The following is a 16,306-nucleotide window of genomic DNA, read 5'->3' as shown; positions in this document are numbered from 1 at the left end:
TTGCAAATGATGCTACAGATAAAAGACTGGTATGCAAGATCTACAAAGAACTTCTCAAACTCAATACACAAGAAACAAACAAATCATAAAATGGGCAGAAGATATGAACAGACACTTTTCCAATGAGGACATACAAATGGCTAACAGACACATGAAAAAATGTTCAAAATTACTAGCCATCAGGGAAATTCAAATCAAAACCACACTAAGATACCACCTTATGCCAGTTAGAACGGCAAAAATTGACAAGGCAAGAAACAACAATTGCTGGAGAGGATGTGGAGAAAGGGGATCCCTCCTCCATTGTTGGTGGGAATGCAAGTTGGTACAGCCACTCTGGAAAACAGTGTGGAGGTCCCTTAAAAAGTTAAAAATTGAGCTACCCTATGACCCAGCCATTGCACTACTGGGTATTTACCCCAAAGATACAGACGTAGTGAAGAGAAGGGCTATATGCACCCCAATGTTCATAGCAGCATTGTCCACAATAGCCAAATCGTGGAAGGAACCGAGATGCCCTTCAACAGATGACTGGATTAAGAAGTTGTGGTCCATATATACAATGGAATATTACTCAGCCATCAGAAAGAATGAGTTCTCAACATTTGCTGCAACATGGACGGCACTGGAGGAGATAATGCTAAGTGAAATAAGTCAAGCAGAGAAAGACAATTATCATATGATTTCTCTCATCTATGGAACATAAGAACTGGGAAGATCGGTAGGGGAAGAAAGGGATAAAGAAAGGGGGGGTGATCAGAAGGGGGAATGAAGCATGAGAGACTATGGACTCTGGGAAACAAACTGAAGGCTTCAGAGGGGAGACGGGTGGGGGAATGGGATAGACCTGTGATGGGTAGTAAGGAGGGCACGTATTGCATGGTGCAGTGGGTGTTCTACGCAACTAATGAATCATCGAACTTTACATCAGAAAGCGGGGATGGTGACTAACATAATAAAAAAACATTAAAAAAACAAAAAAGCAGTAATTACCAAATTTGTTAGTTTGTAAGTAAGGTAAAATCTAATCCCAGATGATACCTATTGAAGTATGACAGAGACCGAGTGTTCCCAACATTGAACAATTCTCCGAAAAGTCACTTTTTCAACACTTGGAAAAAAAATCCTTTCAGACCAGTCCTTAAAATAGCACGCAGTGGGAAACAGTGTTTATGGACAGTCTTTCTTCTAAATCCTAAGAGATTTTAATTTTTTTCTCTTACTACTAAAATCATACCAATTAAGTCTGTTCTTAAAGCAGAAATACTTTGATATGAATGAAAACATTTTTCTACATCTTTTTAAAAGTGTAAAAAAAAAAAGTCCACTTGCAAATCTTTTTAATACCTAAAAGGCAAATTTTAATTAAAAAAAAAAAAGAAAAAGAAAGAAAGGAAAGGAAAGGAAAGAAAGAAAATCACTGTTTTCAGTTCTTTGTGACTCACTCCCCAGAGGGCAAGTCTCACCTGCTCCAGCTGGGTAGCAAAGGCGATGGTCACCGACAGAACGAAGGAGTCGGTGCAATAGTCCACTGGTCCGATCTGATGGTAGCCTCCCTCCTCATTCAGCACGGCCACGATGTCCTTGGGATCCAGTCCAGACAGGCCGGCAGGTACTTTACAGGGGAAACCACAATTCAACTACATTAGAGTTTGCCGTAAACCACTCTAAGATTCTGAAAGCTGGTTATGCTTTGTATTTTGCTTGGCAGTTCTCACGGATATAGTCAGTACCTCAGTAAGGTTTCCTGTGAATTTTTTTTTTAAACACACTCTCCCAAGAAACCTTACTTAACCACCATTTTCTTTCTAAGTCAAAATACGGTTAACATTTTAAAACTGAATAAACCGCGGAGAAGAGGCATCATGGGTCTGCCGAAGGAAGTGAATCTAAACTGGGAACTGAAACATCAGCCCGGTGCAGCTAAGAAGGGAGAGGTGAACGAACGGAATAAGGGAGGAGACAGAGAACAGTGTTCCAGGCAGAAGGAACTGCACTAGGAGCACGAGCACGGGGCGGGGGAGGGGGGCGTGGTGTGCCGGCTCCTGGCTGAGGACTGACCGGCAGGAAGACGGAGCGGAGCCCCAACACCTGGCCTTCCTGCGCGCCACGCTCAAACACTGAGGTAGTTTTCCAAGAACAGGAGGAAAGCATGAAACAATTTGGGGACGTGATAAAATGCACACGTCAGATATACACAACCCTCAGCAGTAAGCAACCCTCTCCAGATTCCTATTTTGCAGCCTGAGAAATTATACGTTTGGCTTGAAAAGTTTAAAACCAAACATTTCCCTAAGCAGCTGCTGAAAGGGCAGCTCAGACTCTGATGGGGGGCGAGGGGGAGGGGCAGCACGCGGGGGTAACCCCGAAGAAATGAACTTACTGCAGCACTGGCTAAACAGAGCTCAACAGTTCCGCAGACAGACACTCCAGTAACAGACCAAGGTTCCGATCCCAATTCAGCCATTTACCAGCTTTACGGGGAAACTACAGGATTTCCTTTTGTTCCCATTTTTGTTCTGCAAAGCTTTTATAATGTTGTTTAGAAGATCAAATTAAATAATGAAAGTAAAGCCCTTACACAGCATCTATCACTTTAATAAAGACAGCCATAAAATAGTAAGGTCAGCAGAGCTCAGAAGTGCAAAGAGTGTAACTATGACAGGTCTCCTGGTGTCAGCGAGTTACAGGTATGGAAAGGGACAACAATTAGGATAAACCTTATGTAAGACTGGAGGGAATGAAGGTGTCAATGTGAATGTACACGGTTCGCTAAACGTATGGATAAACACGGATATAAAGGTATATATGTAACGGTGGCTGGTGCGTGTATATATATCCATGTTCGTGGGTGTGTGTGTGTGTGTGTGTGTGTGTGTGTGTACATACATGAACCTACTCCCTCACTTTTTTCACTGGAAGGCCCTGGGAGCAGAACACCCCAAGAGCAACTGGCATACCCTGCACCTGGACCTTGACTCCTAAACAGCTTTCTTTGCTAAAAGGAAGCAGGGTTCCCTAAACAAACAGCTGAATCCAGGGCTGAGATAGGAAAGAACATCAGCCTGTACCGTCTTCCTACACCAGAAACCAAGAAAAAGCTCAAAGAATTATACAGAGACGGGCGAAAGGAAACAGAAGAAGCTCGAAGGGGCTCCTCTTGCACAAATCTGGGACAAACAACGATAAATATTTTAACCCCCTAAACAAAAAGAGAACACTCTAAGTCCAAACTTACACAATAGAAGTAAATTGAGGGTTTGATAAGGAATGAGTATTTTCACAATTTTTAAATAATGACTTACAAATTATCGATTACTTAAAAAAAATTTATAGTTGAAAACAGATACACACTACATGTTAATCAAGTAACCAAAATGAGTATCACCATATCATCAGCAATGGGACAAACCAAAATTTTATGCCACCTGCAAAGATGAGAGGAGAACAACAGAGCATCACTTCTGTGACATTCACGCCAGAGATGTACCACCTCAATCTGCCATCGGACAAGCCAAAGCAGTGCAGGGGGACAGGTTCACCCGAACACTGAGACTCAGTCACAGGACTACAAAAAGGTTCCCCTCTCCCAACACCTTATCCCTGTGTTACTAAAGGCCCATTTCTGTTTAGCCAGTGTATCGTGTCCACCTTTCAACAAAAAATTACAAGACATACTAAAACACAAAATAAACCAAACAAAAATCTAAGCTTCTATCTCAGGAAAACAGAAAACAGCAGCAAATTTTTGAAAATTAAATTCAAAGCCAGCAGAGGGAGAGAAACAATAAAAACTGGAGCTTAAATCAATGATATGGAAATCAATGAAGAAAACCAAAGAAACCAAAAGCTGGCTCTCCAAAAACATCGATCACACCATTAAGCATTTAGTCAATGTTGCTAAGAGAAAAGGAGAGAAAACACAAATTATCAATAACAAAAGAAGGGACATCACTACAGATTCCACTGACATTAAAAGGATACTGAAGGAAAACTAGGAGAACAACTTTACACGCAAAAATTTGATAACCTCCACGAAATGGACCAATTGCCTTGAAAGACAAAGTCTGCCCAAACTCACACAATCTGAATAGGCCTGTATCTTCTAATGAAATTGAATCAATACCTTTACAAAACAGAAAGCACCAGACCCTGATGACTTCATTGGTGAATTCTAGCAAACATTCAAGGAAGATATACCAATTCTCTCTCATCTTTCTCAGACGATAGAAGCAGAGGTAATAATTCCTAACTCTAAGAGGCCAGCATTACCCTGATGTCAAAAACCAGACCAAGACATTACAAAAAAGAAAACAACAGACCACTATCTCTTATTAACATACATGCACAGATTCTCAACAAAATATTAGTCGACTGAATCCAACTATGCATGAAAAGAACTACGTACCACAACCAAATGCCATTTTGCTCAGGTACGCAAGGCTGCTTCAACCCTGGAAAATGTTACTATGATCCGTCAGATCAACAGGCCAAAGAAAAACCACATGACGGCATCGAAAGATGCAGAAAAAGCATGTGACAAAATCCAACACTCAGTAATGATAAAACACCCTAAGCCAACTACAAATAGAGAGAAACTTCCTCAACTTGACGAAGAACATCCATAAAAACCCTACAGGAACACAGCAAGGAGATCCCCTTTCATCAGTGTTTCTAAGTATCATATTCCAGGTCCCGGCTAATGGGGGTAGATAAACAAAGGAAACAAAGGCATGCCGAGCGGGAATAAAGACATAATACGGTCTTTGTTGGCAGATGATGCAAAATACATTCCTAGCAGAATCATATCTATAAATACAACAGACACCAAACTGATGATTGCCGGGGGAGGGCACACTGAATGAGGGACAGTGGGAGGTACCGGCTTCCGGTCACGGAACGAGTCAGTCACAGGGACGAAAGGTACAGCGCAGGGATGGTACTGTGACACCCTTGTATGGGGACAGAGGGGCTCTACGCTTGTGAGCACAGCGTAAGGAACAGACTTGTCAAACCTCTGTGTTGTACACTTGAAACTAATAGGACATTGATGTCAACTATGCTACAATTAAAAAACAAAAACCAGCGTTTGCCAGAGTTAGGTAGGAGGGAGGAAGAAGCAGAGTAGACAATTTTTAGAGCAGTCAAACTCTTCCGTGGGACACTACAATCGCAGGTGTGTCATTACACATTCGTCTAAACTTACACACTGTAATACAAACACCAAAAGTAAATCCTAGTATCAACTATGGACTTTGGGTGATCGTGAGTTGTTAACGTCGGTTCATCAGTTTTACCAAGTGTCCCCTCTGGTGAGGGATGTTGATGGTGGGGAGGCTCTGTGGCCAGGGAGATGGGGGTATGCAGCAACAATCTGTACTTCACACTCGATTTCGCTGTGAACCTCAAAAGACTCTAAAAAATAAAGTTTATTTAAAAAAAAAAAAAAAAGGAAGGTGTTGTTAATAGCTGAGGGAAGAGAGAACAGCCGAAGTTTCTGGCTTTCCTGCACTCACTCTAGGAAGAAGATTTTCCTAAGTATCAATTTTTAAGAAAACAAAATTCTGCTTTCCTCTGTTATATACCAAATAAAGAAAAGAACATCTTGCTTTATTTCTCGGTTTTGTAAACAAGAGCTTAGAGCAGCAAGTGCTGCGTGTTTAATAATCGCACGTGTGTCTGATGCGCTTGAGTAAAATCGGTTCACGGTCCTATGTGTGTTTGCCTATCACGCCGTAGCTCACCGTTCCTGAAGTCCCAGTCCACAGTGACAACTTTTCAGACAATGTCCTTAGAGATGATGCACAAACCTTTTCCATCTCGAGGGGGGGCTCCTTTGGCTTTAAAACTATCCACTGGGGCCTTTGTGTCTGTTTCCAAAGCAATGCTTATCTGTATCTCAGCCTTGAACTTGGTGTATTTATTACTCAACAGCTGGTACCATTTTGGAGCCTGGAGAGTAAAACAAAGCAAAACCACCTCAATAATTAATACGAAATCGACGACAGCGGGCAACATTCTGGAAGGTTCCAAATATATTTCCTGTAGTTTCTGAGTACTTTCTCTGCTTTTAAAATATTTTTCACATTTTCTGCCAAAGAATGTAATCCTACTTAGGAACCTAACTGAACTTCCTCTTGGAAAAAATAAGTTTAGACTACCCATTTTCCATTTCCCTAACCCCTCATTTTTTCATTTTTTCTGGTATACCTTTGCTGCGGGCCCCCATTTCTCCTTTGTTCCGCATGTATCCAATGAGGGAAAAGGAAAGCTAGCGCTAACAAAAACACTAACAAAACACAAAAGCGGAGAGACCTGGTGTCGAGTTCTGGGTAATGAACCACACAGCTGACTAAAATATAAAGGCTTTCTCACAGAATCAAGCATTCTAAATTACCTCACCACCCTCCCACAGTAATTGTGAGAAATTCTGGTAACCAAGCCAGCCTGCCCTATCATGGCCCAGGACCCCGTGTTTCACTCCTGCGGGGTCACCACGGCAATTCACGGACACAGTGTTCTTACTCTGAGCGCTATTCCATAAAGCCACGCAAACCGGTGCTTATACAGATTAAAAACCAAAAGCTGCTGTTTTGTATCCAGCTATGCGTGGTAAGTAAAGTAGGACGAACTAGGCCCTAGCCTTTAAATAAACCCACACCCAAGGTTTTGTTTTGTATTTTTAAAGGAAAAACTCAGAGTCCCTTGCTGTATTTTTTATGATAGATATTTTAAGTATGAGCCTGAGAAAGAGTTTCAGCGACTCAGAAAATTTTTGATTTTTCCATTACCTAACCTAGAAAAACAAATCTGGGTTTTTCTGTGTTTACGTTCATTTATGGAGAATCAATTTATTTTGAACTTCTTATATTCTACTCACCAATTCAAATACTTCTGCAAATAAACAGGAGAGAAAAAGCAAGACAACATCTGGCTTTCCTAAAACTCTTAAGTTCTGAGACATTTCTCCTTATCTCTGATAGAGATAAAAAAACAATTATGATGACAAAGGGTCTATAGGCCTGGGGGCGGGGCCTGGGCGGGGGAGGGGGGCAATGTCAAGAGCATTCCCAGGCAGGACGTCCTCCCAGGGATCCTACCCCTAGGACAATTCACCTTGTATGTAACCTAAGCCGCCGCACAGGAGTCTTGCTCCAGTTGTAGTAAAGCTAGTTAAGGGCATCAGGGGCACAACCATGGTTATGGGGCTAAAACTCAAGAAAGAAAACCTTTTTCAGAACCTGGGCACAGAGAGCTGAGGAGTACCCAAGGAGGGAGGAGAGGCAGATTCTCTTTTAAAAAACATTTTTTAAAATTTCAGTTTCTTTTGAAGGATTCCAAATTTGGGCTAAGCTAACGGTCTCATTTCTATATCATGACTACCAGCAGTGAAAACGTTGGTAAATAGATCCACTTTTCTGCACAGAATCCTACTTTAGGGTTCCAATCAGGAATAAAGGACTTCAAAAAACAAGTGGTTTTTTTCCACTTTCTTCTCTTAAGAGAGTTGTGACAAAACAAAGTTATTAACAAAAATTGGAAGTGAGCATTTCCAAAGTCAGTAACATAAAATAAGGTTAGAAGAGATTATAAAAAGATGGAAGAGACATTTTCAGTAACAGAAAACACTGACCTAGGAATCAAGACCCTGAATTCTTTTTCCTTCTTTCTGTGTGTGTGTGTGTGTGTGTGTGTGTGTGTGCATGCGCGCGTGTGCAAGTTTGTGGGAGGCGAGCATACTGTTTTGGTCATCGAAGCGCAGTGCGGTAAGTTCACTTGCTCTGCTACAGGAGGAAAGCAAGGAGCGGGACGCAGAGAAACCCATCGGAAGGCTACTACCACAGCCAAGTTAAGAAAGGACAGTGGCTTAGGCTGCGAGGGCGGTGGCGAGAATACAGAACAGCAGCTGGATCAGGAAGGGGCAGCTGGAGGCCCGACACCAACTGGGAAGGGGGGGCTACGGAGGCTGAAGAGGGAGGCGAGGAGGAAGACTCCTGGACTTCCAGCCTGCATGCTTGGAAGGGACTGAAACCTAAGAACTGCCATGCTGCCTCAAACCCCACCCACCCCACAACCTTTCAGGTCCAGTATTCCGTGTCCTTTCCATCAATCTGGTATCTACTAAAAATCGTCAACTAACAGAATCAGTAACAAAACATCAAGAGGCTAGTACCTGCTTTGTTTCCTGAGCAGTTCTTAAGTCTAGAACAATGTAACCTATAGTCTCCTTGGCTGAAGATACAGGATCCAAGGCAAAACACTGCAGTTTGATAGGAGTTCGTTGCAACCTGTAAGGTAACAATTTACATTACGGATAAAGTAGCTTCTGCTTAGTATTTCCTGATGTTCTGTTAGCTTTGAAAAAGCTGCCCACCACTATCAAAACAATTATTTTGTTGGATAACCAAAAACTATTCTATATTTTCTGAAAACTTCTTCCACTGACACCAACTATTAATTATGCCTATTTATCTTTATACCAAGTAATATTCAAAGCCCGTCAAAAATCTTGGTCTCTCATCTGAGAAGCTATGCTGTAGGGCAGTGTTTTTCAAGCTTCTATAATATAAAGACCTCTTTTAAAGTAAAAAACTACAATGAATCCTCAAAATTGATTTCAAAATGTTTTCCTTATACTGTCACACAAACATAAAACTACAAATATATAAGCTAAAGCTCTTTTTGTCACTAAAATAATGAAATTAACTTAGGAATTAATTACCATAAACATCACAAACTATTCCAGAAGTCACTGAAAACAAAATTCTGATCTTCTCTAAGAATTTTTACTTTGTAATTTTATTTGCTCTAGTCCTAAGTCACAGCAATGAATGATTTTGTTTCCCCAAATAAAAGTATTTTCAATGCTTTTTAAAATACAAGTATCTGTACTCTTGCCGGTTTCTAGTTATCGGAGTTCATGAAATAAGATGTTCTAACTTTAAGCCTGTTTTATGTACTGATCCAAGTGTTTTCATGTCTAAAATTAAGTATAAAATGAATTAGAAAGAGTCCCCTATGTAATTACTATAAACGTTATCTCTATATATCCTTGGCAAGCCAGGCCAAGTAGATAGTAAATGAAGTAATAGAAATTACATAAACTCCAACCCTTATTTCATAGTGGGTAAGCATCATTATAGCCCTTCTAGAATATATCTATTCCCTTCTAGAATATCTATTCTCTCAGAAAAAGCTAGGTGTAGTGGTTACAAATGTAGGCTCCAGAGCTCGAGTGGCTAAACTCTACTGCTATCCAGCTCACTGATTTACAACAAGTTACTTCCCTTCTTAGGCCTCAGTTTTCTCACCTGTAACGGGGGAAATCCAACCACCTGCTTCATAGGGTTGATCCAATGCTCAAATCAATTATTACTGCCAAGTACTTTGAAAAACTCCTGGCACATAAGAAAACCACTAAACGAACATTATCATCATTGTTACTATAATTTAATAAGATAAATTTCTTCATCTCTAGGAGCCTAAAAAACAGAGCAGAACCAACTGAAAATAAGAGTCACCTGTGCTGATGGAGGGCTTTCCGGTCGATCTCCCAGGCTAACTCGGTAGCAAATTCTGGCTGGTCGGTGTGGTCCACAGGGTCAGTAGCCAACTGTTCTCCATCAAACTTTGCTTCTACCACAAGCATATGCTTTGGACGCTTGGGGAAATGGCGACCTGGAATAAAAGAGCATACAGGTTAATCACAAGTATACAAAAATCAAATAGGATCTTTTAGCACGTGGTTTAAAAACTGACCTGCGTCAGGCTGACGTATATATTCCACTACCTACTAACACAGACTCATGGTCCTCGGGAAAGGGATCAAACTGAAGGCTTCAAGTTGTAGATTAGTGCTTCTCAAAGGTTAACGTGCAAGACTCATCTGGGACGCTGTTAAAGTATAGATTCTGGTTCACTAGGTCTAGGGTGGGCCTGAGAGGCTGCATTCATTACCCACGTGATGTCAATGCTGTTGTCCTCGATTCACCCTTTGAGCAGCAATGATCTCAGTGACGTTTAGAATTAAACAAAAACATGGTTCCACCAATATTAGCTATTACTATATCAGCTGTTAATACAGAGCAGTGAAGTCATCCAGAGAGTCGGGAAACAATCAAATTAGCAAAAGCCAATCAACCTGCATCTTAATTTTCCTGTTTACACAGTTGAGAACACTCAGCAAATCAGCCGGAGAAAAGCAGACACGTGTTTTCATTCATTCACTCAAATCTCAAGGCCAATTCTGTAAATTATCAGATTTGGTACTGCCTGACTCCACTCCTTCACTGTTTACTGAAGGCAGAGCAGAGCCAGGTATTAACCATGTCAAATGATGGGATGCAAAGAGTCAAACAGAGTACTTGCCCTCAAGGCATGGAGGGTCTAGTGAAAAGAGACAAACTGAAGACGCTGCGAACGGGAAGCTGAAGAACTAAAGAACAAGGATCTTACAGTCAACCTGTTTACAGGTCTGGTGAGGGGCATTTTGAGGAGACGAGCGTTGACCCCTGTTAAGTAAATACATGCCAGCTGCTACTCACCCTGGAACAAGCTACACGTAAGGAAGGGCTCAGAAAGATCTCGATTGCCAGCCTGTGACTTTCTACCTGAAGCTCTCATCTGCAACTCCCCACTTAGGAGTCCTAGCACAGAGGGCACGGCTCTCGAAATAGGCAATCACAGAGGCCTTTCTCTGGTCATCATTTTGAGCCGCTCTAAAAGATCACCAGCTTCCCCCAATTAAGTTCATCAATGTCAAAAAACAAAAAACAACCTTTATTGTCAGCCACGTTACCCTAAGTTCCAATTGGCCTGAGACCAGAGAATACGCGTTAGAACGAACAGGTGCCTGCCTCATTCCAAAGACAATACTCTGAGAACAGAAACCTCATCTTTTTCACCCTTGGAATCCAGCACACAGCCCCAGTTTTAGTCATGGAAGAAATCTCATCCTTTTCTTTTGAATAAAGGGCATTTCTAGAGGTGCAGTCAAGAACCTGCAGGTAGCTCGATAGAAGTAAAGAGCTCGGAACACAGCAACATATGGCAGGAGAAGAGATCAAGCTGAAAAGGTAGGTAAGTGGTCTCTCGTAAAGGGCCATGAATCCTGTTCTAAAAAGTATAGACATTATCCTTTAGGACACCGAAGGATTTGAAGACAATTGGATCTGCATTTCAAAAGATGACCCTAGATAGTACTGTAAGCAGAAGTTCCCTGAGAAGGAAAACCAAACCATTCGTGAAACAGACTACTGAAAAGATAACCACAATAGATTGGGTCCATAACGAGGGCTGCAAAGCAGGGTGCTCAGAACGGAAAAATTCTCATTTAGAAGTTTCCGTGGTGCCCCCAGTATTATTTTAAAAATAAACCCAACAAAACTCAGTTTGGAAGGTGGGGTTGGAGAAGGAACCCAGGAAGATGAGGATACTCAGGTTCTGGGCTTAAGGCAACAGCATGGCTACGATGAATGGAAACAAACAAAACGAGACACTTTGCAGGGAGGTCCCCACTCCAGCGGTAGCTATGTGTGTGGCAACACCTAACTGACATCCCTGAATCCAGGTCCCCTCCCTGCACACCACTATGAAACTGGCAAATAATGCTCTCCTACTTAGGAATACGGGCTGCCTCCCTCTTTTTCCTCCAAGCTCTATTCACTCCAGCTACACAAGCTTATTTTACCAGAATATTCCTCAACGTTCACCTCCCTTGACCCCGGGCATCTTGCAGGCTTCTTCACCATTCCATCCACCATACTTACTCCATCACTGGCCTGGGTTATCTAACCGCCAGCAAGGACTTTCTTCCATCCTTACTTACCACTCACAGCCCTTAAGCCATCATCCCCACTCACCCCCAAAACCTATGTTTACGGCCCACGTCCAGTGTTTTTAATATTATAAAGCATTCCGCCATACTGTGTCCTGCAGATGAATCGTATCTCCCCAAGAAGGGAGTGAATTCAGGTTCCCTTCCCTGCACATCCCTGAAGGGAAAGAGAGTGCCTTCTATGTCGGTTTGCTGCTATGCTACAGGGAGCAAGTACCAATTCCAAAAGCTTTTATTAACCAAATTATAAGGGGATTTCAATCCTCGGGCTTTAAACAATCAGTAATATACCAGTTAAAAATGACCCAACACTTTACAGCTTCTGCTCAGTTTTGTTCCAAAACTCATTACAACTCATTCCCTCTCATCCCCCAAACAGTGCCAAGCCTCCACAAAGGATCTCCCCTAGGTGGTTAAAAAAAAAAAAAAGAAAGAAAAAAGGAAAAAAAAAAGCCAGCCATTCCTCTGGCCCACTCAAGATGACTGTTGTCACGTTAGTCATAACCTATCTTCACTCTACCTACCAATTCCTATGCCCCCCACTTTCTGCCACCTACTCTCCAACCACCCTGAATTTAAACAATTGCAGACAATGCCTTGCTTTTCCATACCTTAAGTGCTCTCTGCTCTTCAAAGCCCTCCCTTCCTTTTTTCCCTAGACACAAACCTCATTATCCCTTAGGACCCAAATCAATGTCACCTCCGCTGAGAAATCATCCTGAGAGCTTGCCTTTCCTTCTTCCGAACCCTGATGAATTACACACATTCTCCATGCTATACCCTGAGCTTTTAGGACTAGGGCTGTTCTACCCTTCCATTCCCAGGACAGTGCCTGCCACTCAAAGAGCCTCCAATAGACAAATGTCATTTATTCAACCTACCGGACTTCAAGGCACGTACAACAGACCGTCTTGACAACTCTAGTCCTCTAAGTCCCCTATCAAGACTCGCAAAGGGTATGGCCCCCCGCAATACTGCAGAAAACCTGTATTCGACTCACAAATGGTATCACCAGGAGGCCGCTGAACAGAACGTGCTTTGCAGGCCCACACAACTCACAGATAAAAGTCATCAACATGCTGCTTCTGATGGAAATCGTCTTTCCTACATTCTCTGGGGCTCTGGCTACTCACGCTAAATACCACCTATCCCTGATAGCTCTCATGCTCCCTTAGAGGTGTTTAAATTCACGGCCTCACAGACCTAACAGACTCACAGCTGTGAACGAGACCTGGGGGAGCGCAAAAGCAAAGATGACAAAGTTCTTAAGGTTAACCAAGCCTCGGTCGCACGCCGCTCTGTTAAAACTCAGCCAGCAGCAGTTGCAAAAGCCAGCCCCCGGCCGCTCACCTTCTAGGATGGACACGACGATGAGCAGTTGGTCGGACTTGGAGACCATGGTCGCGGTGGGCGGCCCGCAGGCGGGGTCTGCTTGGGGGAAGAGGGACCCGGGTGAGACGCGGCAGGCCCGCGACCACCAGCAGGGCTCCCGGCGGAGCTCCCACCGCCCGCCCACGGCTCCCGACGCCGGGACCCCGCTCCGCGGCCCGGGCCTGCCCCCTCCTGCAGCGCGCCGGGCTCCCCGGCCCCGGGCCGCCAGCCCAGCCCTAGCCTGCCCCGACTCAAGGCAACGGCAAAGGCCGCTCGGCCTGTCTGCAGGGACAGGTGAGCCCGCCGCCAGAGGACCTTTTGCCGCCTGCGTTGCCGCTTTTTCAAACGCCCGGGCAGCTGCAGCGGCAGCCGCCGCGCCCCGCTTCCGCCTAGCAACCAGGCCCGCAGGCCCAGTGCCGGGGGAAAGCTGGAGGACAAAGGGTGATAGAGACCAGGGCAGTCGCGGATAGAACGCCCCTCCGCCCGCTTCGCCTCCTGCCCTTTTATGCTATGTTCCAGAGCTCTAGGGAGACTAGTCCACTGCCTCACAGCGCCCCCTGCTAGCCGGACGGGGGAAGGCAGGCACGTTGGCGGGGCCCGACTGCGCAGGCGCACTCCTGCCGCGAACGCTTCCGGCAGCGCCACTACGAGGAGTGTGAATGTGGTGTGTTCTCTGCTTTTTCACCCGCAAACAAGACCTGGGAAATACAGCAATGGAGATGGAGAACACGCACGCTCACACACACACACACACACCCACAGCTCCGTTCAGATCCCCAGCGTCACGACTGCTTAAAAATGAAATCACAGAATGATTTAATAACGATTTAAGTCTGAACTGAAAAATGCCTAGCTAGGAGTCGCGCCGCCCCGCAAACATTCACGTTTTTGAAAACAAGTAGCGTCAATACGGTAATTACTGTAACTGCTGGCGGTGACGTAAACTCTCCGAGAATTTCCTGTACTTTAGAAATTACCCTGAAATAAAAACATTGTCACGTGGGCAGGGAAATTAAAAGTATAGGTTCTCCGGCCCCCTCTGACAACTGGGTAACTAATTAGCGCAATCAAGACCGAAATTAAGGCATCCCCCCTCCCGACCTTCAGGCTTTATTTTAGGAAAGATTAGAAATCCTTTGGAGGTTATCTGGCTTGAAAGTGGATTTCGGGCGGGGTGGGGGTGGGGAGGGGTGAACGAGAAGGAAAAAACAATCCCCACCCCACCCCCATTCGTGCCAAAAGGAAAGGAGAAGGATGTGCACATGGGGTTAGACGACTCCTAAGACCCTTTCCGTCCCCTTCGGAGTTCCCGGAAATGAGGCATTATGCAATATAAAACCAAAGTAATGATCTACTTCGGGTTCACCGTTGAACAATGCATTCTTATGTGTAAGATGTCAAACAGACACAAAAGTAGATAGAATAATACAGTGAAACACCAAGTACCCAAAACACGGCTTCAACAATTATCAATTGATGACCAATCTTCATCTGCTCCGTTAATTTGGAGGAAGTCCCTGACATTGTATCAATTCATCTCTGTCAACATGTACCTCTAAAACATAAAACATCTTGATATATTACTTAACCTCAATTGCATTATTTTACCTAAAAAATTAAAAATAATTCCTTAAAACCTTAAGTGTACATTGTTCAAATTTCCCTGATTGTCTAATAATTATTTTTCAGTTGTTTTCATTCAAATCAGGATCCAAAGTGGTTCCAAAACAGTGTATTTGGTTGATGTCTTTCATATCTTTTCAAGTAGAGGTACTCACTTTCACTTTTTGTTCCCCTTAAAACTCTTCATTAAAGAAATTGGTCATGTACCCTGTGGATTTTACCAGTCTAAATGCTGTTGATACAAGACCAATGTCATTATTTAACATATCACCTGTTGAACAGTCTAATGGAGAGGTCCACATTGACAATACTCGAGACCCACAAAAGGATCAACGACAGCAAGCCAGATACAAGCTTATTATGGTGTAAAACACTGCTTAGTTTAAACCCTAGACAGAAGGAGACCAAAGCAATGAGACCAAGGGTCTCCAACGCAAAGAATACCCCTGGAAATCAGAGTTTAGGACCTAATTCTACCATTTACATGCTAGCTGACCCTAGGCAAGTCACTTAGCCTCTCTGAGCCTCAATTTCAGCTATACAATAGTAGTATACATAATTTCTTAGTTCAGGACATAAACGTAGTAAATGCCAGTTAGTTATTATCTTTTTATATAAACAGTAACAGACCTTAAGTTAGTAGCTGTACAAGAAGTAGGGAATTGCCATCAATACCCTTCATTGTTTTGTTTTATGACATTTCAGGCTGACAAGCTAGCTTGTAAACCATCACTGAATGTCAGACAATAATCTCAAATCAGAAAAGAAAATCTGACAAACCATTACAATTAACTAGGAAACTTTCTCACATAGTAAAATTTGCATAGGGTTTTTTTTATCTGGACTCTTCTGAACAACACAATTACTCTCAAAATCCTATCACAGCTTCTGAAGTCATCAACTTAGTGAGTTCTTTTTTTTACATACTGTACAAAGTTAATACCATAAAATTCCACATACATCCCATCTAGCAATGGGATCATAACTCCACCAGCATCTTTATCTGTTCCATCATAGCCTCTTTATCTGTTATTCTAGAATCTAATTTTTTCAGACATGATATTAAGTAGTAGTAACCTCAGTTCTAGCATAAACCATCATATTTTAGCCTAAATTTACTTAGATAAATGCTCATAAGATACACAAATGTTGTCTAATAGACAAGGTGAGATTGATTATAAACATGCAAATTTAAATTGTCCTCCTAGAAGCTTATCATATTAGGTAGCTTTCTGTTTCTATGGATTTCTACCGAAAAAATAAAACGACAGTCTTTCTTTTTCAAGCTATGTAACATTTTTGAAAAACACTTTAGTTATAGTAGGTCTCCAGTTTTTTATCTATCCAGCAACATTTATGGCTCAAGACAGGAAGGATCAGGAGCTATGTTCCCCTGTCTGTCCCTTCCCTCTTCTTGTCCCTTCTCTACACACACACACACACACACACACACACACGTGCACTTAGCACAATGTC

The 16,306-nt window shown here is 42.9% G+C and overlaps 1 protein-coding gene across 4 annotated transcripts in view; it reads right to left on the bottom strand.

Moving 5' to 3' along the window:
* The window catches only part of CEP120 (centrosomal protein 120), a 71,162-nt gene extending 57,481 nt beyond the window's left edge, over nt 1–13,681 (bottom strand). Inside the window, exons 1-6 of one of the 4 annotated variants that reach the window (XM_045794845.2) lie at nt 13,523–13,679; nt 13,187–13,264; nt 9,522–9,678; nt 8,174–8,288; nt 5,811–5,952; nt 1,467–1,615 (exon numbers count right to left, since the gene is read on the bottom strand). In XM_045794845.2, the coding sequence (XP_045650801.2) occupies nt 1,467–1,615; nt 5,811–5,952; nt 8,174–8,288; nt 9,522–9,678; nt 13,187–13,235 (612 nt within the window). In that variant the 5' untranslated portion in view covers nt 13,236–13,264; nt 13,523–13,679. Of the gene's footprint in view, nt 1–1,466; nt 1,616–5,810; nt 5,953–8,173; nt 8,289–9,521; nt 9,679–13,186 lie in introns of all 4 variants that reach the window. The other 3 variants (XM_045794846.2, XM_087862351.1, XM_045794844.2) reach the window with 3 other exon arrangements.
* Between the last annotated feature and the right edge of the window lie 2,625 nt (nt 13,682–16,306).

The sequence above is a fragment of the Ursus americanus genome, chromosome 5, assembly GCF_024610735.1.
Source record: "Ursus americanus isolate L20-20 chromosome 5, mUrsAme1.1.p, whole genome shotgun sequence".
Lineage (NCBI taxonomy): Eukaryota > Metazoa > Chordata > Mammalia > Carnivora > Ursidae > Ursus > Ursus americanus.
The sequence above is the reverse complement of the archived record's forward strand: the minus strand, read 5'-3'. Positions and strand labels throughout refer to the sequence as shown.